Source organism: Pleuronectes platessa, chromosome 3 (assembly GCF_947347685.1).
Source record: "Pleuronectes platessa chromosome 3, fPlePla1.1, whole genome shotgun sequence".
NCBI classification, from domain to species: domain Eukaryota; kingdom Metazoa; phylum Chordata; class Actinopteri; order Pleuronectiformes; family Pleuronectidae; genus Pleuronectes; species Pleuronectes platessa.
The window spans coordinates 21,991,828-22,016,201 of NC_070628.1; the positions used below are offsets into that span (position 1 = coordinate 21,991,828).

General features: G+C 44.0%; 1 protein-coding gene across 2 annotated transcripts; it reads right to left on the reverse strand.

Moving 5' to 3' along the window:
- Positions 1–546: 546 nt before the first annotated feature.
- jupa (junction plakoglobin a) lies at positions 547–19,543 on the reverse strand. 2 transcript variants are annotated; one of them, XM_053418808.1, is made up of 16 exons: positions 19,375–19,543; positions 9,324–9,371; positions 8,712–8,876; positions 8,361–8,608; positions 7,611–7,849; positions 6,808–7,009; positions 6,312–6,456; positions 6,037–6,140; positions 5,585–5,923; positions 4,975–5,127; positions 4,350–4,469; positions 4,117–4,267; positions 3,455–3,576; positions 3,156–3,195; positions 2,188–2,317; positions 547–1,586 (listed from the first exon to the last, which is right to left on the reverse strand). In XM_053418808.1, exons 2-15 carry the CDS (start codon positions 9,328–9,330, stop codon positions 2,190–2,192), a joined length of 2,163 nt encoding a protein of 720 aa, XP_053274783.1. In that variant the 5' UTR covers positions 9,331–9,371; positions 19,375–19,543; the 3' UTR covers positions 547–1,586; positions 2,188–2,189. The 2 variants fall into 2 exon arrangements, with proteins under 2 accessions (XP_053274783.1, XP_053274782.1); XM_053418807.1 differs by having other exon boundaries at positions 547–1,592.
- Positions 19,544–24,374: the final 4,831 nt, after the last annotated feature.

A 24,374-nucleotide genomic window follows, 5' to 3' on the forward strand; every position in this document is an offset into this window, starting at 1 on the left:
AGACTGATCTAAAAACTGGAGAAAAATACAATGTGTTTTTTTGCACATCAGAGAAAAAGACAGAGCTGGAGTTAATAACGTACAAATCTGAAGTAACTAGCTATGAATGTGGAACAGAACTGTAGCTACACAAACTTTTACATGTATGATCGTGGTCTCACCTGAATGCTAACTTTTAAATTTGACAGAGGTACAGGGCTGTTTTTTTTCCTCTTTTGACATAAAAAGGGAATTAAAGGCCTTTAGTAGTAGTAGTAGTAGTAGTGGTGGGCGGAGGAGCTACAGGTCTGCACTAGTTCTATGTCAACATCATTTATACTGATATAGCTCATCAGGAGCTAAATTCCTTGCCATGCATGAAGGTTGAAAGAAAGTGTGGCTGCATAGAATAGGAACTGAATTTAGCTTCAGAAATATTAGGTTTTGCACAGATAGAAACAGAACAAACTAGGTACAAATACCAAGGCCCGAGTGCTGCACAGGTGGAGCAGTGTATCTGCAAAGGCTAGAAACAGGTAGAACATTTAATAAACATGGACACAATAATATGCTTAATATATCCTTTATTTTTATTAAACAAAATTTCAGTAAAAACTCTTATTAAGTAGAAAGACAAATTTCCCTGTCAGTAGTTTTTTCTCTAGCTGTAGGGCCGTCCCCAACTACACTATCTCATCCGTTAGACAAGTCTTTAAAAACACGTTACCCACACTGTTGTCCTGCTAATCATTAAAGTCACAAAAGATCACCTCTTTAAGTTCAGTTTCTAATCAAACGTTTGTTAATATTCTGGTAACGTTAACCAGTAAATAACTTATAAAAGATGAGAAACAATTCATAAAAAACACGGACAACCATCCTGTTCACTTAACAATCAGCTGATGAGGCCGCAGTGGGTGCAGCCCTACACTGCTCTCTCACGCGTCTGTCCACGACATTCACACCCCCCCCCGCTTGTTTGTTCACTCCTACTGAATTAGTGCCCGAGAAGAAGAACGACTGTGTTAACCAACTCTTATGCGACTCATGGGTCACAGCGGCAGAGAAAGTTGACAGAATATAGCGTCAAAACTGCAGCATAGACAGCAGCGTTCGTTACAAAGGCATTAAGAAAGAAAAGAAAAGAGAGAAAGAGCGGTGAGCAGGTGCACCGAGCACGTTGAGCCACCTCTGGCAGTGTTTTCAACTATTATTCTATTTTGTTTTGTTTGTTTTTTCGTATAAAAAAAAAAGAAAAAAGAAAAAAAAGGAAGCTACATGATTATCGTCACAAAATAAAATCTCTTTGGCATAGAATACCCACCCAAAAGCACAAACACACTCACAGGCACACACACTCTCTCTCTCTCAGAAGGTTCTCTAACAGAAACCTACAAGCTTTGCCATCGTCAGAATTATAATCAGAAAAATTAGGCTATAAAACAAAGTAGAGCCCTGTTAAGATTATGAGTCCATACTCTGCGATAATTGCATATATTACATCAGGCTGAGAGCAGAGGGAAGCATCTCTACTGGAATCTCTATATTCTCTTCTTCTTTGTCCCATTATGTCCTATGTCACCTCCTCTGTCACTTCTCTCTTGCTTCTGCGTCTATAAGAAGATGAGAGAAAGAGAACGGGTAAGGGTTAGTTATATTGTTCAATTTTATTATGCTATCAGCAGGCCTTTGTCCTCCTCATCATGTGACATCACCTAATTACCTCCGCCAATGTTTTTACCACCGTCTGTTTGTTTGCGAGCAAGATTACGTGAGACAGATTAGCATGAAACTCGGTGGAAGGGTGTGGTATGTGTTGGTGCAGATCTGGATCAGGAAGAGGATCCAGGGAATAAATGAAAAATCTGGCATATTTAGGGAAATGATAGCGATGAGTTAGTGTAATGTGGTGCAGCTTGATTGGATTTATGGAGAGTGCTGGGCCCTGGTGGAGGTATGAACTCTGACCATCCCATTCTAGTTGTCGAATAAAGCATTTGAATCAATGAAAAAAAAAAAAGGACTGTTTGTTTGTTTCCAGGTCACTGTCAATCAAATGTGATCACACCAAACTCATAATAAATACCAACTACGGATTTTTTTTGCTTCTGGTTTTGCATTTTGCTCAGTAACATTAACGACAAAGATAAAGAAAGTTATGACCAAAGTGTCCTGATAGGCCGAGGAACAATCCAAGCATGTACTGACCTTTAATAAGGGTACTGCTGCTGCTGTCTCTCGTAGTTGCTGGGTGCGTATTCATCAGGCATTATATTTCCCTCCATGCCCTCCATGTCAGCTGGATATCCCCCGAAGCCTTGGAAACCACCATCCAGCTCTGCAAGAGGTAGCAAAATTAGTTTTTCCACAAGTTATATACAGGACCGACTGATCATGTCATTTAGCTTCCTGCGTAGCATAGTCTGAGGGTTTAGTTACTGCTGTTGTCACTGCTTGTTAGAAAACTGAACACGCGACTGGAAAACAACATTTCTACACATTTTAAGGCAGATCTCTGACACATTTTGATCACAGAAGAGAAGCCGAGCCCTTTTTCTGTGAGCCCTGCTGCACAGAGTAGGAGACAGAAAATACCAAAGCCATAAAAGGAGAAAAGCCAAGAGACGGAAAGACCAGGAATTAAGAGAAAGATCTGAACGATGCAAACACAGATATGGAAACACCAGGGTGGAGCTTGGTGGAGAGAAAAGCTTTTAGACCGACTTGGCAATGAGGGATAGGTTGTGTTGTGCTGAGAGAAAAAAGACAGCATGAAGAATAAGAACTTTTCTAAGATGAAAGAAAAATCTGAGGTAAGCCAGAAAAGAATGAGGCTAAGTAGTAACGTGTGATATGTCTATTTGGATCATCTGGTGAAATGTGACAAGAGAAAAAGAAAGCAACAAATGGTGAAACTGAGCAGACGGTAGAAGACAAAGCAATGATTGATTTGAGGAGGAACTGAAAGTTACAAGGAGAACTGAAATCTATGTAATGTAGGCCTGTGTAATTTGAGTTACTGAGTATGTTCAACTAGTCTGACCAAATGATGATGGTAAATGAGCAGCAGTTGGAGTCAACCTGCTAAAACATGACAGCATGTTAACACCATGTGGTGCATTGACCTAGTGCTGAGGAATGTGCTGCATGTGCACATTTCAGCCATAATTACTCACCATCTGGATAGTGTGCATCCATGGGGACACTGTTGGCAGCCTGCAGAGGTCAGAAGAGAGCAAAGGTCAATAAAACCGACATTTTATATAGAAAGCTTATTAATAGTCCTTAGAGCATCATTTAGTAATATATTTTATTACGAGGAGTCCGTTTCTTAAATTTACTTTACTTCATGTCCAGTCCTATACAATCTGTAGTATATAATAATTGAAAAAGACATTAAATTCAATAAACAAATGTCTCAAAATCGACTTTTAAGGTTGAGCTCTCGTATCAGCGGAGGGTGCCAGACACTCACCATCTCCCAGGCCTGGGGGTCGTGTCTGAACAGAGAGTGGGTGAGTTCCACAGACACTCGCTTCTTGTAGTCAAGGTTCTTGTCCTCGGAGATTCTGAAGAGCACAGCTGCAGCGTATGTGGCTGAGGGGAAACAGAGCAGGACACATTCAGAGGTGCACAAAAATGGTATAATCCCTTCAAAAGCTAAATGTTTATGCTAGCTAAGCTAAGATAACTTTGGGTGGTTTCATATTTACTGTACAAACTCAATGGTTGTATTTATCTTCTTGTCCAAAACTTGGTAAGAAATTGACATTAAGATAAAAAGATAAAAAACAACAATGAGATAGGAAACAGGTCAATGTTTAAATACGCATCTTTAAATTAGTTGTAAATGTAAAACAAACTGCTGAATGAGTCATGTTAAATAATGAGTTTGTGGTTAGTATTTGAACATTTCAGTCGAACTGAGAGTTTGAAAATGACCCTGATTAAATGTTTGTGTTGTTTACTTTTAATGTTGACATCATTATCTCATTCTGAAATGTTTCTGAAGTCAAATTAAAAGGGACTTGGACTAAGTGGACACAGTCATGTCCTTACAGTGAGAACAGCACTTTAAATATGACCCAATGCTACATTACAGTAAGCTAATCACAGTCCATTAAATGGAGGTCCTACCGATGCCCTCGTTATTGGAGTGCAGCAGCTCCATCAGTGGAGCCGACGCCCCCTCGCTGTCGATGACCTCTGCTGATTGTTTGTCCAGGGCCAGCTCGCACAGGACGCCAGCCGCCACACGCTTCACGTTGTCCACTGGAGAGTAGAGCAGCTGAGGGGCAAGACAATTTGTATTAATTTAAAAATGTAACCGAATAGTCGAGTTAATTATCAAGACACTGATGGTGCCTTACCTGCACAAAGAGTGGAATGGTCTGCATGTTGGCGATCTCTGCTCTGTTGATGGGATCTCTGGCCAGGATGTGCAGTGCTCCTGTGCAGCCCTCAACAATCTCCTCCATCCTCACTCCATCCTGAGAACAAATACGAACACAATCAAAATATGAATGAAACGCAACTACCAATTTCCACTAACCCTAAAACTATAATTTCCTCCCATGAAGATGGGGGACGTCTTTGATAGGTGGACCATATGTTGGTTTGCGGGTTTAGTTTCAGCATAGATTAAACACCGGTGGCGGTGTGGGGGCTGCCTTCCTTTGATTAGCGGGTGTCAACCGTTTCAGATATATTAAAATGTCTTGATGTAGAGATGCCACCAAATGGTTGAATCCATCGGCCCCTGCAGGTCCAAGACGGTTTGAAACAGTAGGTGGCGTTATGAGCAATGTTCAACCTTTAAATGTAGATATTTATTTTATTTTGCTATACATTTGGTTTTAAAACCAGCATTAATGTATTGCATCAAAACACGTAGCAATAATTTCTTTACAGCTCAAAAAACACATTTAGGGGCAGTATCTCTTAAAAAGGCACACAGTGATGATACGCATCCTTTGACACTAGCCTGTCATGTACCTGGTATGTCTGCTGGGCAGAGGATCCATGTTTCTGCGCGTCCTGGTGAGCTTTGAGCAGCAGGTTGACGAGGCAGGGGATGGCTCCCGCGTCCCTCAGAGGGGCCTGGTTCTCTGGGCAGAGGGCCAGGTTACGGATCAGGCCGACCGCAGCCTTTGGACGGGGAGCAGATGCAAAGATACGATCACGATACTGTTCACTGTTACAGGTGCACAAATACAACTAAGCTAACAAACAGCTTTAAGACTTGAAGTCGATAAATGTACAATTTGTTGTCATGTCATAATGTTTCCATCTAAAGTCTGGTTCTGTAAAACATACTGTTCCTGCTGTGATGAGCAATTCATGCTCCTTTGGACTGACTGGGGCTCTGGCTTTCTTCCCTATCTACCCTCCTCTTTGTCCATCTGTCCACTTCTCCCCATTCCCCCATTCTCATCTTCGGAACAAACCAATAACTCCTCAACGTCATTCACTTAAAGTTTCCTAAAATGCCCTGCTTCGCAGTCTACCACCCTTTCCCACATCTTCCTGAAACCACCACACATCATCTTTAGCAGCACATTTCTCCAGTTTAGTCCCTTCGCCCTCTGTCCCTCCCTCGCTCTACCTTGATGACGGGCCAGTAGTAGGGCTGGTTGAGCAGCTTGACGATGGCGGGGATGCCATAGTGACTCCTCACAGCATTCTGCGCCATCTCGGCATGCTGGTGCCTTGAAGTCAGGTGGCGCAGGGCGCACACGGCCGGTTCGGTCACATCCTCCTTCTCACCAGCGCGCAGTATGGCGTGGATCAGTGCCTCGACGCCATTGCTCTGGGTGACCAGGGTTTTATTGTGGGCGTTGTTGCACGTGAGGTTAGACAGGATGCCGGTGGCACACGTTAGCATGTTGATGTCATCTGAGCTGAGCAGGCCCACCAGCTCCTGCAGCAGGCTGTCCATACCCTCCTGAAAACAGGAAAACAGTGTTTACAGACAGTTCTGTGTTTTTAAATAAGGCAAACAAAACAATTCTGAAAAAAGAGGGGAAAGAAAAGTGAATATTATCAGTAAATGTGTACCTGCTTGGTAGCAGCGTCAGACAGGTTCCTGAGGGTCCACAGGCAGTTTTGCATCAGACGCTGGCTGGCACCTGTGAGGTGTTTTCCCAGAGCCTGCATCCCACCTGCAGGGCGCAGAGAATAACTCAGCAACATCTCATAAAGCGTGCTGTCATGCTGTGCTGGGGTTGACAAGACGCCAAAGGCCACTTTCCACAGAAGAAAAAGTTGCCACACCTGTATGACTGCTTTGTACTCACAGGTGTGTGCTGACAGAGAAAAAACATATCACATACCAGCCTCCACAATGGCGGGTTTGTTGCTGGGGCACACAGAAAGCACTTTGAGCACACGGCTTGTGGTCCACAGCAGCTTCTCATAGCTGTTGTTTCTCATGATTTGAACTAGACCCTCGGGACCCCCGTTGGCCAGGATGATCAGCTGTGAAACACAGGAACTGTGTGAGTATGCAAGGAGCAGATTGCGGTCGAACAACTTTTACTTTTTCATTTCCAGGTACCTGTGAAATAACTCCTTACGTTTCGCAACGCACCACTGTTAGCAAAGCCGTGACTTGTCCAGGCAGATAATCACTACAGATAGTTAATCCTCTCTTTTTACTACTCTTAACAAATAACTACAACCACACCCTCTCTGTTCCAGCACCTGAAACACTCTGTTCACATGCCGCACCCACAACAAAACGTGTACACACAAGCAGAAAAACGTCAACGTCTCACGTTAGAGCTGTTGTACCAGCAACTGTTTCACATTCACAAAGTCTAAACACACCTTGCTCTCCTGGTTGCCGTAGGACAGAAGCTGCAGACAGTCGGTGGTGATTGCCAGGAACTTGGGGTTGCTCTTCTTCAGCAGGGGAACCATCCTCTGCAGGCCATCAGCCAGACGCACGGCCATCTTAGCTCCCTCCTGGTGCAGCAGCAGGTTGTGGAGCGTGGTGATGGCGTAGAAGAGCACAGACTCCATGGGAGAACTGGGGGAGAGAAAACAGGGGGGATGAGCGTGTGTCTCAAAACCAATGGCACACCATGTAGCCACACATATCAGAAACACTCTCCCCATTGGATAAGCTGACTGCTACATACTACTAACTAGCATGAGTTTCTTCTTTTCTACACGAGTCTCCATGCTGCGTTCTACTGGAAGCCAAGACTACTGCTGGTTGTTTTCTTCAGGGAGGCTGAAAATACTTAGTTTCTCCCCGTCCAGACCAAAAATGCAGCCTTGGAGTTTTCAAACAAACAAAAGATATTTAACTCCATAGTAGTGTGAACGGCAGGCGTATCCGTAGCAGAGTTGATGTGTATTCAATCGAAAATGTAGTGGAATGGGTGTAGCCCAAGAATGTGCCTGCAGTACAAACTAGATGGCAGTACAAACTGGTGAGTGAGAACTGCTCGTTTGCTTCCTCAACTGAAGCTGCGCCGGAAAATGATTCAACATGACTTCAGGGTCTGTGTGTGATTCTTTTTAAACAAGGATTAGTTTCATCAAAATGGGCCATTTCAAACCCCAACCAAAACAAAGGGCACATTATTCAACAGTTATATAAAACTACAATATAATTTGTTCACCTGAGCATGCGAACAAGAGCAGGGATGCCCCCAGACTTGAAGATGGAGAGCAGGCCCTCTCTCTGGTGGGACAGGTTGTGGAGGATGCTGGCGGTGGCCCGGGCGGTCTCCATGTCACTGGTGTTCTGCATGGCCCGCACCACTGCCGCCACCATCTGAGGGGACTGCATCAGCGCACGGCGAGAGGCTTCTTTGCGTGTAAGCTGGTTGACAATCTGCGCCGCCTTGCTGACCACCACCTGGTGAAAGATGTGGGGAAAAGAGGAGTTATTTTTGTGTTACTGGTGGAAATTTAAGTTCCCGCCTTTTTTAAATGATAAAGTGGTACATATTTTCAGTCTAAATCAATTGAAAAACTCACAAAAATATTACATTTAACAAGTGAACAATTAATTGACTCATCATCTGTTGTTGATTGAAGGAATACTTCCAATTTTTTCTAAATAGGATCATTTACTTTCTTGCCGATTGAGCTTTTATTCAAAAATGTGGAAATATCCCTTATAATCTATGATAGATGCGATATTTCATTAATTAATGGTTTACGTTCTTGCTTTCATTAGTTTTCTTCCAGAGGGAAAAGAGGATTGATGAACATGAAGCTACATCAAACAGTCTGTTAGCTTAGCTTAGTATAAACCTGGTGCGCTCATTTCCTAAACTCTTGTCGTCACTATGCCAGGTGAAGAAATAGTCCTGTCGAAAAAAACCTCTGCAGGAACACGAGTTCAGACATTCTCCCTTCATCACCTGGTCTTCATCATTGAGCAGTTTGGTGAGCTCGGGCACGGCGCGTGTGGCCAGCTCGGCGTCATCCTGGTAGTTGATCAGATGGATGATGGCGGTCTTGAGCATCTGGGAGGGCTCGGCCAGCCGCTGGACGTTTGTCATCTGGGAAGGGTCCGTCTGAGTGGACAAGATGGTCATGCCTTCCTCCAACGTCTCTGGGAACATTGCAGCCCGCACCCGGTGAGCTCTGGTTAGACCGTACTGGGTTTCTACAGTTAAGGAGAAGTGAGACGACCGTTAGAAAACAAACAATTGTGAAATTTTGACAAAAGGTGTGATCATATACATATAGATCCTTGTTTTAAGACTCACCAGGCTGTTCACTGGTGACAGTGGTGGTCATGGTGTAGTGCTTGCTGCTGGTGTATTCGCCGTCATCGTCTTTGACTGTGTTGGCTCCGGACTGGATGCCCGAGTCTATGCCATACATTGTGTCCTGCCACTTGGCCACCTTCACCATGCCATCAAGATCAGCCACTACCAAACACAAAGACAGGAATTGTGGGATGTCAGAAATATTGGACTCATTCATTATTCAACAGTAATTTCTTTAACAGGTGTGGTCCAGATTCAGTGGTGGCTTTGAATATATTTTGGGGGTAAAAGAACGCTATTAATCCTTATTCCAATTTTCTACCAAAGGATGACTGGTTTTCTTCAAAGCCAAATAACGTGAGGACAAGGAAGTGACCTCAGTATAAACACATCAACACAATAGACGGAAGTCGGAACGGTCATGAAGAAAAAATTTAGCCGACTCTCCTCTTAAAGCTGGAGAAGAAGGCGATCTCAACAAAAGTGAACCAAGAATTAATACAAATAAAAATCAACATAAAAAGTCTATATTGTTCAAATAGGATTACCAACAAAAGAAGGAAGAGGAGAAGGGAGCAACATGACATACGACATGAGTAATACACTTACCTTGCATGGTTATCCTCGTCTCCCGTTCTCACCACAACAAAAAGAAAACTGCAAAAAGAAGAGGAAAGCTCAAGTCAGAATTTGACAATGATTGGCTTCACAACATATCTACATTTTCTCATGAATTAATAAATATTGGGTTCCAGTGAGATCTTCCCTCTCTTGCACAACTGTCACTTTTTTGTTTTACGCAGTATGACAGCTCATCAGCTCAAACTTACACCCCCTTCAACCCCAAAACTCCACACCCTGACCTTAAAATGACAACACAGAGCAGCAGCAGCGACTCACAGGGGAGAGAAGGCAAAGTGAGCGGAGAGACAGCTGTAAGGCAGGAATGCTTCTCAGCCCAGGTGACCTTTCACCCCAGGCCTCCGCCCATACAGCCTCGGGAGCAGCCTGCTGCTGACGCATGGCAATGAGGAACTCGCTCGTCGGGTTTTCGACCCCAGTGAGGAACCTACTGTGGGTGTGTGTGTAATGCATGAAACTTAAATATATGTTTCTATCATTTCAAATCCATGTGATCCCTGTAGAATAATCAAATCAAATAATCCGGTTTGAACATGTGAATCCCAGAAAAAAAGCCTGCTACTTCCTGTCAGGACAATGTAAGATAATATTTAAAATATTAAGTATGATAATTATTAAAGAAAGTAGGTTGTAACCTCTGCGCACATATTTGTGTTAAAATAGAGACCAACAGATGATCCTTGGCTGCAGCTCCACACAACCAAAGAACTGTCAGAAGTTTCATGGATGTTTTCCATCTCCACATTAAATCATTTTCTATCTTCCACATCATCAACCACAGAAATCCTCTTCATCGTTAAAAAAAAGGTCTGCATTTGTAATAGATGCCTGCAGCTGTATATGTCATGTGACTAATGTTACAATGCATTCACTGTGCTACAAGTGTTTTCAGATGTTTGAATGTTACTGACAGGAGTCTTTGCCGAGCACGTTGCTGGGGTGCCTTGTGCCTTTGTGTGTATGTGTGTGTGTGTGTGTGTGTGTGTGCGTGTGTGTGCGTGTTTGTATACACGTTAGAGGGCGTTTTCCATTTTCTGCAGATGCACTAGAAGAACCTCAACACTCCACACACAGCAAAGTCAACGATTTAACCAACAAAAAAAGGGACAATAGCGCAATCCGTGAAGCTCTGTTGTGTGACAGTTCCAATACAAAATGAGTAGTGCTGTAATTGGAGTTGAACAATTTGTTTGGTGGCAAAGACCAGGAATCTGTGTAAAGATGAACTGCTTTGTCCCTGTCCCCTTCACTGGGGCTGTTCTTGATGCAACAGTCAAATCTCCCCTCCCTCATCTTTTTGCCCTCTGGCTTTGCATAAGGATGTTTCGTGTGGTGTCCCTCAGTGGGCCCAGCCCACTTTTTCTCCCCCAGGCACCAGAATGCGTGTGTGTGTGCACACATCATGTAGCTCCGTCAGGGGCTTTGATTTCCATGTAATTTGTATGAAGAAGAAACCGACAATAGTGAGTGTGCGTGTGTGGACCACATGTTCCTTATTAGTCTATCATCAGCTCTGTCGCCACGTTTTCTCTGGTCTTCCAAGTGGCATTTACTTCTTATATGCAAATGTACAAAATAAATGTTCACCTGAACCTGATGTTTGGTCCCAACATGTCTTTTGTCTTCATCTAGCTCTAACTACCACAGTTGAGTTTCAGCTGCAGTCAGTCTGGCATGAGATCCCGCAGGACCAGGCCACAGAGGGCTGTCTGTGCTTGCAGCTACATGTTACCTTACAGATAATACACTGACTCATCAGGCCTCAGACAGAAACTATGCTCACAAGCACGCAATAAAACAATGCGTATCCCCTCCCTTCTGACTAAAAGGTGTGGCCTCCGTTTTCAACACAAGCAGTAAGGGTTGTCCAGCAAGAAGGTGAGTGACTGGCAGACAAACAGCAGTGGGAAATCAAGCATCGGGCTCACCACAGGTTAACTTCAGTGTTTTCAAACGGGACAGAAAAAATACATTTGATCCACTTGTGGCTGCGGAGAATGAGCGTTTTGTTTTAACAGAGCGACAGTATTCACAGGGTCCACACAGAGCCGTCCTGCTCTCTGTAAATCAGGGACACTGTTTGGCTAGTCTTTGTTTTCCTGGGCGAGGCAGCGGGTTCAGCCAACTGTTGCAATCCTGCGACACGCCCAGCATATCGCCTAGGTAACCGAAACTCCACTTAGGCAATGCACTGTACTGTGGGGTGTGGGGGGTATCTGCTGACCCATCTGATGTCTGAAGCCATGATCACTTGTTTACTGCTAAATGTCCTTCCCTCATGGGTATTCCCATAATTTCCCATTTCCCATTGCCTGTGATTGTTGTCCAGGCCAAGAAAAAATATTAAAAGTTTTGGATTCAAATAATTAAGCAGAAAACATCAAAGAAATCCTCTGTTTGTTTGATTTATGGTGAAAGTAAAACTCAGTATTGAGGTTAATGTCCCAGTCTGCTGATCCCTCCTCAGTACTGCTGTTTGTATTGTGCACTGGACTTTGCTCCCTTACAGTTAATGAGTGATCCCTCCTTTCACTCCTGCTGTACTTTGCTCCATCACTGTCATTACCACCACCCTCCTCCATCCACCCACACACATTTGCAGCAGTAACGCAGAAGCCACCCCTTTTTTCCTCGGGAAAACACGCCCGCCGCCTCCCACTATCTTGTTTAGCAACGGTCTCTGCGGATGACTTTAGTGGGCTTCTTCCAAAAAAAGAAAATAAAAACCCTGCTCAGTAAAACCAGGAATGCGTATCAGTGAGAGCAGCCAGTTAGCGGGTTGAAACAGAAGAGCAGGGATGGATACTGTTCGGCGCCTGATGCTGAAACACCAGTGTGACATTCCACACTAACATAGTATATTCAATGTGTCCCGTGCTTGACCATAAATCGTGAGCTGACAAAAAAAGTGTGTAATATTTTACGCTTTCAAAGCTACTCTAAAAGTAACTCTCTGACTCATTCATAAATTCATAAAACCAGCAGTTTATTGCTATTGTGACAATGGATGAGTTGGATGTCAGTCATGAGAACAGATTGACTATCCTGCCTGCCCTGCCCCCCCCCCCCACAGGCATGTCAGACAGGGAGTGTCTCCCCAGCAGTGACAGGCTCTCAACAAGGGCGTGGCGGCAGATCGTGTTGGTGAGCAAAGCGGGTGAGGCTGAAAACACCTTATGGCCAGAGGGGCATAACAGTACATCTGACATTTGATTCTCCTGAGGATATCCTCCAAATAATTAATAAGTTTAGCTGCTGCTGCTGCTGCAAACCAAGTCTAGCTACGAAAAACATTCCAGCGAGCCAGATTTTGACTTTGTGGGCCTAAGCTCTTCTTTGTATCACAGCAGGAATGAATCAGGTCAGGGAAGAGGCCCAGGGGGCTGGAGATGAACTTGTATTCCAGAGCGGCTCCTAATATACGTTGCACTGTTTGCGGTGATTTGTTGTTTAGCTGCATGCCTGTTTGGCAGGTGTGTGTGTGTGTGTGTGTGTGTGTGTGTGTGTGTGTGTGTGTGTGGGGGGGGGGGGGGGGGGGGGGGTAAATAACAAGGTCCCAGCTTTGTGCCGTTTGTTCTGCTTGACTTTTAAACTCCTGCTTGAGACGATTAAGTTTGCAAAAGTGGTAACGAAATTAAAGAAATAGTTGGAAATTATGGAGAAATATGCTTTCTGGAACTCTTGCCAAAAGCTAAATGAGAAAATGGATGTCACTCTCATGTCTGTATGGTATCTATTAAGCAACAGCCAGCTGCCATTATCTTAGCTTAGCAGATTGGAAACAGCGAGTGTGGCTCTCCAAAATAAACAAAAGGCACTTACCAGCACATCTAACGCTCATTAATAGAGAATGTGTCATCCTTACAAAAACATTAACATAGTTAGTAAATTAGAATCTGTCACTCTAACCTTTAGGCTAACCCCAGTTTACGTGCAACTGGATATGAATCTGTAGGGGAATGACACAATTTTGAGTCCAGAGACTTCCTGGTGTCGGTTTCTTTTTAGACCAATCACGTTTGAGCAGTGGGTCGCCCACAGGTAAACAGTGTGGAGAGCAGCATTGACCGAAATACATTGACGCTTTTTTAATTTATCTGCATTCATAAACATATAGCTGTAACCAGTGATGGCTAAAATATTGGCAGTGGCCCCTGGAGGCTTATCCGTCACCAGACGCTAGCCGATGGGCTCCTAGATTGATTCTTAAACAAACTATCTCCTGGCTGCAGCTTCCTATATACAGTCACATGAGTGTGTTAACAACCTCCTCTGTAATCTTACTCTCAGCAAGAAAATATGAGCATATTTCACACAATGTTGAGCTAAAACATTTTTGCCAGCAGGGCGGTTTATTTGTTTATGTTAATTATACGCTCCCATAGTTATCAGAACACAGGGGATTAGTCGTAGAAATGTGACCTCATCTGGTGGCTTGTGATTTCTAACAGGCTTGCTAATGTCATGTTTAGGTTTGACATGCAAACAAAGCAGATTATGTCTCCACACATCTGTAAAAAGCTTCCGGCACCATCTGCCCCGACACAGACAATTTCGCCATACACACACACACAGTCACATGTATGTCCCCTGACATGCAACCCACCCTCCTCCTACTATAAACACCCACATGGCTTTAACGCAACACTGTGCACTCACACAGGCCAATCCTCCTGACACCGTAAATGACCAGTGCAGCCAGCTGAGCCTCTACAGTTGCATTGTGCTCTCTGTATCTTCACTCTGCTTAGGTGGGGTGCAGCTGTCCCACTGGGATACAGCTCAACACCCTCAGTAACCTTTCTGGTCCACAACCCACATGTCCCCCACCCCCCCACTGTCCAACAATAGCTGTTATGGCGATGCAATGGAGGCAGCGGGGGCTAACTGGATAGCTGGTATGTTATAAAATCAATAAGGGAGGATGTGAAGTGGTGCACAGCTAATGGATCTATAGTGATGGGTGACAGGAAGTGGTGGTCAACATTATCTGACTCACCAAACACTGGGGGGCTGTCTGGTGAGAGGGGGGACGTTTATTAGGCAAAGCTGTGCTTTCACAACTCTCCCTACGAACTGTGTACGCAAAAGTACGGTGACTACGAAACTATGGTGACAGACTCTTGTTGTCTCTATCACGTCATGCACTAAAATGAGGAACAAGCTTGACCTCTACACTTTAAGAAACCACTCACTCTTTGCGAGGGAGAAATGGAGAGCATTTGTCAATTGACTGTAACAGGCAGTTGATAAAATCCAGACCATGGCAACGTGGCTAAGCCAAGAGCCCACAGAGAAACAGACAATGAGATACTGCTGGAGTGCACTTGTGCAACACACAAACTGAGTTTTTCTTAATGTGGCAGATGCAGCACAGCATGCACACCCCCCCGCCCTTCTCGTCTCATCAGGCAAAATTCCCAATAACAGAATCAACCACAGCCATTGAATAAAATAAAACAGCAGAATGGATAATGGCCGCTTGATTCACTGCTGCTACTTGTTGTACGAGTTGAATCAGGCCAGTGGATGCAGTGCTGTGAATGTAACCTGGTACGAAGCTGTTTACTCTCTGTGGGACCTCGCTGTGAATCAAAGGAAATGTGAGCTGACTCGGAGGAGGTGACTGAGCACTGAGCAGCATCAAGTTACACAATGCCGATAAAGAAGTGAATGGGTAAAAACAAGAGTGTGGCACATCCCAATAAGATACACAACAACAACGAGTTCACCAAACTGTCCTTCACACATCACATAATGTCATGCAAAGATTGTCTTCCACATCAGGAGGACAGTGAATCATAGAGGATGTGGAGATTCCACTTTTATCTTTAAAAAAGAAAAAACAGTATTAAATTCAAAATTAGAAAAGTTTTAATCTTGGCGTTTTGCGATGTAAAGAATACTTATAGGACTGCGTTTTTGTCTTTGGACCTACAGTAAGAAGGATGCGCCCCCCTTCATGCTCCATGGTATGATGGAAGAGGATGAACCAAGTCTCGGACACGGCACAGAGAGCTTCTGTGTTACTTTGTTTGGGGTAAAGAGGAAAAGACTGACCGCATTGTCCCATTGACTGCTGTCATGGTGAAAAGGAAACTGGGTCTCAAGTGTCCCCACCACTGGATGCCACCAAAGACGCTGAGGCACATCAAGATGGCTCTGCCTGTTCACGGGCCAAGTTTGGTGGCCAACACTGCATCCAAATCCCTCTTTAAAAGGCCTGACGAGGAGTTTTTTATAAAAACTTTGAACCGCCACCAATACGCATCGGTGTGCTGCTCAGTGCTGAGGCGATGTGACAGATGATTAATTTTTCAGGGAGATTAGAGGCACGGGGGAACGGGGAGGAGGGTGCTTTGGAGAGCAGCGCAAACGTCTACAGGGTCCCTGAAGAATAAAGCGAGTTCAGCTGACAAGTTTACCGTTTGTTCTTCTACATGGAAATCACAAAAATAAATGAGTGAAAAGCTAGTTTTATTAAAAATTAAGTTGCGTATATTGCCAACAGCCATATCAACAGCCATTTCTATAGCTATTTTGAGGTGAAACCCCTCTAAAATGTCCAAGTTTAGGGAACAAATATGCTGTAAGAGGATGAATAGGCCTTGATTGTTTAAACGCCCATGCATTTTTCAGATTATTCAATGTTATGATAAGTATTCACAGGCCCCAGTGTTGCACAACTCAGCATGACATCCCCCGAAACCAAGAAACCACAGGAAAAACAAACAAAAACCGAGTTGTGAAATTATTCACTCAACAGTGACGACATGCAACATTAACTTCCTTGTGAAAGGCTGACGTCAAGATGCGTCGAGCTTCCCTGGTGATCTATTCTCATTTTTCAGCCACACCCTTGCTGTCCCCACTTTCCTCAATCTCTCATGGAAGTGTGATGAAGGGACAGGGAGGAGGACGAGGAGAAGAAGAAAAACCAGACACCACAGGACTCATCAGAGTCACTATGCTGAGAAGTACTGCTCAGCCAAATCATCCAACTGTGAAAACATTCTCTTTTGAGTCAGCGCTGGAATCTAGTTCACTCCATCCCTGCTTGGATACGTCGTCTGTAATGAAAAAATGATCCATGGTAATGTATTCATGGAGAAAACAAACGGATTCAGCTCCTTCCAGTGTGCTGTTAGACTGATGTGACCTGACTTGAAATGACCAAGCTGGCAGACTTTCAAACAGCCTTTAGAAGTGCAAGTGGTGGGAGGGAGCAGCCGTTAGGCCCTCGACATCTTAAGTAAGGGACGTTTTCTTGCCCTCATTTGATCCAGCCACGTGAACTGTTGAAGGTAAATAATTAATTCCAGTGACTGTCATGGGTAGTGTTCAGCTGGGCAGTGCCGGCTTCACTTGCTCAGCATTTTGCCACAGCGCTCTGCTGGAGGCTCCTGATTTGATGTTTTGTCTGTGACAGCAGAAATCTTTTGCATGACTGCGTATTTTCCGACGATGCTGCCAATTATTTAAACAATGACACTCAATCTACTGCTTGGTTGCACTTGCTCTACTTACTTTTATACATTAAAGCTTAAGACATCAGTTTTCAAGACTAAATTAACTGATTTCTTGCTGGTCAGAGATAAATCATAAGGAATCAAACACCGGGTGTCTTCGAGGCTGCCGGGTTAAATAAATCTGCTTTGGCTTAAGGACGGTGTTGTCTGATGAAAATTTCCTTCTAAGCCTCTGGAAGTCAACCCCACAGACATTTTGATGCCGTCACACTACCTTCCCTATGACTTAAACCACAATGACCCCCATCGTCGCTGACAGGAAACATTATCTCCCTGCGTCTCCCTCTCCATGGGAACAGTAAAACACAATAGAAGGGTGATACGCAAACACAGAGCAGGTCGGACGACGCACACACCAAGCGGCTGTAACCAAGCCCCTGGAAAGGACTCAGTCATGCACCACTGGGCGCCGGTGGCCAGGCGAGGTAGGACAGTGAATCCACAGGAACCGAAAAAAACTTCCAGACACACAAAGAGGTTGGGGTGTATGCCATACAGTAATCCCCTTTGGAAAGTGTACTCCTATTTATAAACTGAAGGATCTCCTGCCCTCTTGCTCTGCTAATGTAGGACAGTATCAGGGAATTAAGCAGGGGGGGGGGGGATTATCAGCGTGCAACCACAGCTGTAGCGGCGAAATCTACAGTAAGTCACCCCCCCCTCTCCCTCTCTCTCTCACCGCCATCCCACCACCCATTCACCCTCTTCCCTGAGGGCCAGATGGGAACAGCTTTCCAGCCAGGGCGCTGTCGCCCGATGGACTACTTGATGGCACGGGGTGAGCTCAGTGAGGCCTGTCTGGCAGTAAGTATTGGCACCCTGTCGTATTCAACCTGACACACATTCCCCGACGCGTTGGTCTCTCCGAAAAACAGTTGGACGCCACAGGCTGTTTGGAGATGTTGTCGGTGCTTTGTGAGGGTGTGACTCGCTAATAAGTCAAACAGTGAAACACTAGGTTCAGTTACTCAGTGTTTAGGGAAGCAGAAGCTCGGTTCAACTTCCCATTCTGATGTGCCCCAAGTCCAATTTGACTTGGGATGTGAAAGTTGACGGTGGAGGACACGGCAAATTACTTATTGCACACAAAAGACTAAATAAAAGTCATTTCACCCGGATGCTGACTGGAGTGGATTTACTCATGTAATGAAATGAAAAGATAATTGTCCTCCTGCGTTGACAAAAGCCGGGTCGGCTGTTCTGTCAAATCCAGAGCATCTGCAAAGGTAATGACATCATGGAAGATTTGGCAACACCTGGAGACATCAGAGCTGGCAGGAACAGCACAGTGGGAGGGGATGGGAGCTAAAGCAACCCCCAGCAACATTTGAAGGGCTATGATTCATATTCACTGTCAGACATTACAGATGTGCAGGTAAACTAGCCCTCAATCTCCCCCATACACAATAATGTCACTTATTTAGGGCTGCAACACAGACTTGTGTTCTGCCAAGGAGGTTATGTTTTCACCCCCCGTCTGTTTGTCGGCAAAACCTACCAGACGGATTGGCATGAAACTTTGTGGAAGGATGTGGTATGGGTTCGTGTCAGGGGGCGGATCCAGGAAATTACGAGAGAGGGTGTTTTTGTTTTATTCACAGATTTCTCAGAAAATATTTGCTGATCTTGATGAAAAAATTGTAGGGAAACTAATATCCATAGGTGTGTATCATTTCAAGCTCCTTGATTGAGTTTAAGAGACTGTTGGGCCTTGGTGGAGGTATGCATTCTACTGCCATGCTATTAAAGTATGATATTGCTTCTTTTTAAATCGACCTGTAAATCTTAAAAGATTGTGGATGTATACAGAAAAACAGCACATTTTGACATTTAAGAGCAATTTTCTGGCCTTTTAACTCAACAATAAATCGATTTTCCGGGGGAAAAAGCCAATTAATGTCCTCTCAGTCTACTGCTTGGAATAATTGTTTCAACTTTACTTCGAGTCATCTTTAATATCACTCGTTATATGTATACGTTAACTGGAACAAAGGAAAACTCTCTTTACGACACTGATAAAAAAAAAGGGACCTGAGCTTCTCTCGCACGCGGACGCACCTACATGCACGCGCACAGAAACTTACAGGTCCCTCTATTGACAAGTGACGTCGAGTGATCGATACCGGGGCCCGAACATCTGAATAAACACATGTCCGACAGATTGAAGGGCAACAACATTGGAGTTTACGGCCATTAAACAAACTTTTGAGAGGCGCGGAGCGGCAGCGGCGGGGGCCAGTTTGAGAGGCATGCGGAAATGAACTCCACACACACGGTTCAACCACAGACGGAACACAGCGAGGGTTCGACTCACAGCCAGGTGAGCTGGACACTTTAAAAAAGGGAACCGGGTGAGGATTCACACTTTCTATGAAGCGGGATAGAAGCGACCACAGGGGAAACGAGGAGGAACATCAACAGTGACAAAGAGTCTGTCGAGGCGTTGGAAGACGCTGGGAGAAAGGAAACGCACGTTCAGTGAATCTTACCTGTCGAACCACACGGAGAGGTTGTGTTAAATCCCAGGTCAGTGCTGTGTTTCCTCGGGACGGTTCAGTCTCCTGTGCGTGTGTGTGTCCTCTTCCCTCCAGCTCCGCTCGGTACTGCTGCTGCTGCTGCTCGATTCGCTCCGGACTAAACTGAGGGAGAGAAGCGTCACCTCAGCCCCAGACTCCGCCCTCATCAGCCCGACCCCACCCTGCCCCTGCTCCGCGCTCCATACACACACCACCGTGCTGCTGGGGAACCTCCCAGCCAGAGTCGGTACTAAAGCAGCGAGAGTCACAAAATGTTGTTTATGTTTCTGTTGTGGTGAGTTTGAAAGAGAATCCTCAAAGCGCAGCTTCAAAAGATTGGCAGCGACTCTGTGTTTAAAGGGATAGTTCACCCCAAAAATGAAAATTCACTCATTGCTTGCTCACAACTGTGCCGATGGAGGGGCGGGTTGAAGTGTTTGAGTCCACAAAACACTTTTTAGGAGTTTCAGGGGTTGTCAGCGTTGCAACCAAACCCAATGCAAATGAAGTAAATGGCGTCCTCTTCTTCAAACCTGTAAAAAGGAAAAAAGAAAAAGATAGAATGTCAGCAAAATGTCTGCAAACCCCAGATTTAAATTTGAATCAAACAGTGTCATTTACACAATGTTTTTAGCCTAAATGTCCACCGTGATCTGCACCTGAACGCAGCTCCAGGAGGATATCAGAGGGCATTAAGGCTCAAAACATAGTGTGACTGACTCCGTTTTGAGCCGACACCACAGGAGCAGTATTGAGGCATTTTCAGTTGTTTCTGTTTATTTTTTCGTTTGAAGAAGGTACCATTTACTTTAATTGTATCGGATTTGGCTGCAACGCTGTTGACTCAAACACTTCACCCACCCCTCAATCGGCATTGTTGCAGAGTAGATAATGAGGGAATTTTCATTTTTGGGTGAACTATCCCATTAAAGCCCTTGAACTAAACACTTAGGCCCTACACACTATGTTCAACACACAACAACAAACACAGCTCAGTCCGTTCCAGCAGAAGAAGAGCAAAGTACAAAGCTCTTTCCAGAGATTTATATATAATAAACTAACCATGAACAAGAAAAGAAAACATGAATTGTAAAAGTGGGTATGTTATAATATTTGAGTACATCAAGCATGCTGATATAACAGGTGAAAGTGTTTTGTATAAACTTTTTGTTATGGCACTACGAAGGTTCCTTGTTCTCACAGTCAGTCTCGAGCACCTGTGAGGCCACACCTTGATTTACGACACGAAACCATGAGTCACTGCAGCCAACGATTCGCTGTCTGACTGAGGCTCTGTCCCACAATTCACTGACAAAGACGTATCAGCGTTTCGATTATGTGGGTCTGTGTCATGTGTGTTGTAATGATCTCTTTTCCACCTTGCCTATAAGGAGAGTTCAATATGAGTCCTACTGACAAGACCCGGAAAGAATGATTACTCACACTCGCAGTCTGCAAATCACTTTCTCGATGGATTGTTTGATCCATAAAATATCAGGAAATACAAAAAATAATATTGAGCCAAGGTTAATTCAAAATGCTTGTTTTCTCAGACCAACACTTATATATTCAGTTCACTTTTGAAGAACATGAAAATCTGTGAAGATTGACTTTGAAGACTGAAGGGATTAGTAACATAAATAGTTGCTGATTAAGTTTCTGTTGATCAAATGACGGATTAATCAAACTGTAAAGGCAACTAAATATTTGCATGTGGGGTGCCTGAGTTAAAAGCATTTGGTGACAAACCTAAGAATTGTGTGTGTGCGTGTGTGTGTGTGCGGAAATAACAATTTCTTTATATAGTTATTTCCAAAGCATGTGCCAATGGGGCTTAATGCACAAGCAAAGTTCAGAGAGATCCCATAACTGAGGCTAGGTCGATTTGATAAAATAAATATATATTGCTATTATTATTGAGGGCGAATGCCTGCGTATCACTGTGAATATATCATGTCCCCTCGTGCACTCAAAAAATAAAAACTTGATTATGACACAGCAACTGAAAAAAACTACATCCAGCAAAAGGCGTGTCTTTTTGCTGCTTACTCATTTCAGGCATGTAAGGTTAGGGAGAATCTCTCCCCTTTTAGACACTGGTGGAGCATGTACTTCTGAAACAACAACTAAGTGTCTCTAGCTGCCTGTGTGACAGGCTCAGATAGGTCAGGTCATATTCTATGTCCTGCCCTGAGGCATAATGTCACGGCTCTTTCTAATGTGGCCATTGTGACAGTCATCGTCTGCGCCTGCTAAAAGAGACGGCGATGGAGGGGGACAAGGCCAGTAAAGCTGCTGCTGGTTATGTAAGGTCGGCCATTATATCTGTGGGGACTGACAGCCCTTCATTTAAAAATAGCTTCAGACCTTATTGACCCTCATGGGCTTTCATATGTGACTTGAGGGTCATAATGTATATTTTGGGACAGGGCTTTCCTATCCACAAACTTGACCATCTGAATCTACCTTGTGTTCTCAAAACTGTGACTCTCCCCTTCATCTTTGACTCCTGTCATTGACTTGTTTTGGCTTCCTCACAGTTTCCAGAAATAGTGGACACAGGCGCTGCAGTAACATAAATGGTGCCATTGTTTTTCAGCACAGCGGCGTCTTTATTTTTCAAAATTTGCCAGGAATGAACAAAGTGGTATTCATGTGGGACTGTTGCTCACTGGGAACCTGCCAAAATTACCTGTCTTCTCATTTTCAGCACTGATTTAATATTCACTTTTTCATAATGCAGACTTGTTGCTGTCCTTTTGTGTGTTTGTGTGTGTCAAAGCTGTTCTGTCTCAATGAGAATAAGTTAGAGGCTGCTTACTATCACTGGGCTCATGCCCAGAGGTTTCCCCTTCTGTCTCTAGTAAAACACACCATATTTTCACAAAGTCAGATAACTGTCCGGAGAGAATCTCTGGATATCCTGTAGGCAGGAGTCAAACGCATGTCTGCACTGGTGTCTGGCTGACTTGGCTCCAGTCTCTCTGCAAACCAGCCTGAATCTCACTGTGGTCAAACTTGTCTTTCATTCCAAGGGCAGGAAACACTGATAGTATGATGTCCCTGCTTCACAATACTCGTCTGTTTTGCTCTCTGTAATGCTTTGCCTTGCACCCCGCAGGAAATGGCCCCATTGTCCTTGTGAGAGGAAGTGGCCCGGAGCAGACCACTAGCTCACTGGATTGATGGAGGCTGTTGTAAATTATTAATCATCAACTAGAAATGGAAGACACACAGAGAGGGTAGTGTTGGCTGTCCACTGAAGAATATTTGTTTTCAGTGGACAGTAGAGCTGCAGTTAAACACCTGTACCAGGAGAGACCTAATCTGTACGTAATGTATTACGATTATTTTGACTGTAGTATTTATAGGCAGAAGACTTAGGTTAGTGTAAAAGTGAGCCAGGAACATAAAGTAGAAGAAATAAAGCACTTTTTGATTTGTAATTATGCTCCTTCTGCCCAAAAAATCACATGATATATCAAACCTATTAAAAACTAGATTAAACTTGACAAATATTTTTGTACTAGTTTGACAAGCAACATTTTACAGAGACACGTTCAATCCAAAAGAATATAAGCTATGGTTAGAGGAATGTGCCATTTGGATTCTGAATTATACTTTCATATCCAAGGCTTTTAGTTTTTGAATTGTATTAATATTTCCACTAAAGTTCAGAGATACCCTTTGGACCAGATGATTATAGATAAAAACCTTCAGTATTCAGACTTTTACCACTAGAGGGAGACAGAGGCTCATCAGTTTATACTCACCAAGAGCAGAAACGTGTTTCAGCCAGATCGTGTGTGTGTTTGTGTGTTTGTGTGTGTGTGTGTGTGTGTGTGTGTGTGTGTGTGTGTGTGTGTGTGTGTGTGTGTGTGTGTGTGTGTGTGTGTGTGTGTGTGTTTGTGTGTGTGTGTTACTTTTCTAGGTCCTTCCTTCTTGCATGAATACTGACCATGTCAGGACCAGTAGTTATCTTGGGGACCACAACCTCATCCTAATGAGGCGAAAACTTAATTTCAGAGGCCCTGGTTAAGGTCAGGGTTAATGTGTGACTATTGTTTAGGTTAAAGTTATTGTTAGGCATTAATTGGTCATAGTTAAGGACAGGAAATGTTTCTGTTTGGCTTTCTACAATGCATGGAAGAAAATTCAAAGTCCTAATAAGGATAGCTGAGCAAATGTGTGAGTTTGTGTGTGTATTTGTGTGTGTGTGTGCGTGTGTGTGTGCGTGTGTGTGTGCGTGCATGTGTGGCTCTGCACATTCTCAAATAGGTTTGGTACTTGGCTCTCTGGTTAAAATAGCCCAGCATTTGCTCGAGTCACATGTGGGAGTCCATGCTAGTTTTAGAAGATCCAGATAAAGTAGGTAGATAGCTAAAATAACTACAGATGTTCCCACAAAGACAACCATAAGAGTCAGACAGATCAGGCTTGTATGTAAGTAATTCAACTTCTGTGAGATCTATTGCAACTGCAAGATGATAGAATAACTTTATATATAGCAAATAATGGTCTTTAGGATTTAAGGATGAGCGTTTGTCATCCCTTATGTATACTGTGCAGTCTCGATGTGTAAGATCTGTGTCGTCTGATAGGTCAACCAAAAATATCCAAAGAGTGTGATGTGACTTCTCTGGCTTAAAATAATCTGCATGTGACCAGTTGCCGGTATTGAGCCTCGCTCAATTTCTTCAGGAGGGTGAAATTCCCTCATATACATACAGAAGAATGACATGTTGGGATAGTTGGATGCAGGATACCTCAACGTAACTGACTGTAAATCTGATTTACACAAATGTCTGTCTGTCCGTCTGTCTGTATGTGGAAAGCATATCTTACAAACAGCTCATGGTATTGGCTATACACTTGGCGTCTTATAGGCCCAGGGAAGTTACAGTGTGCAAAATATTGACATTGAAATCTTCATTGGAGATAAACAAGGGAGGATGAACGCAACGATTTCTAAC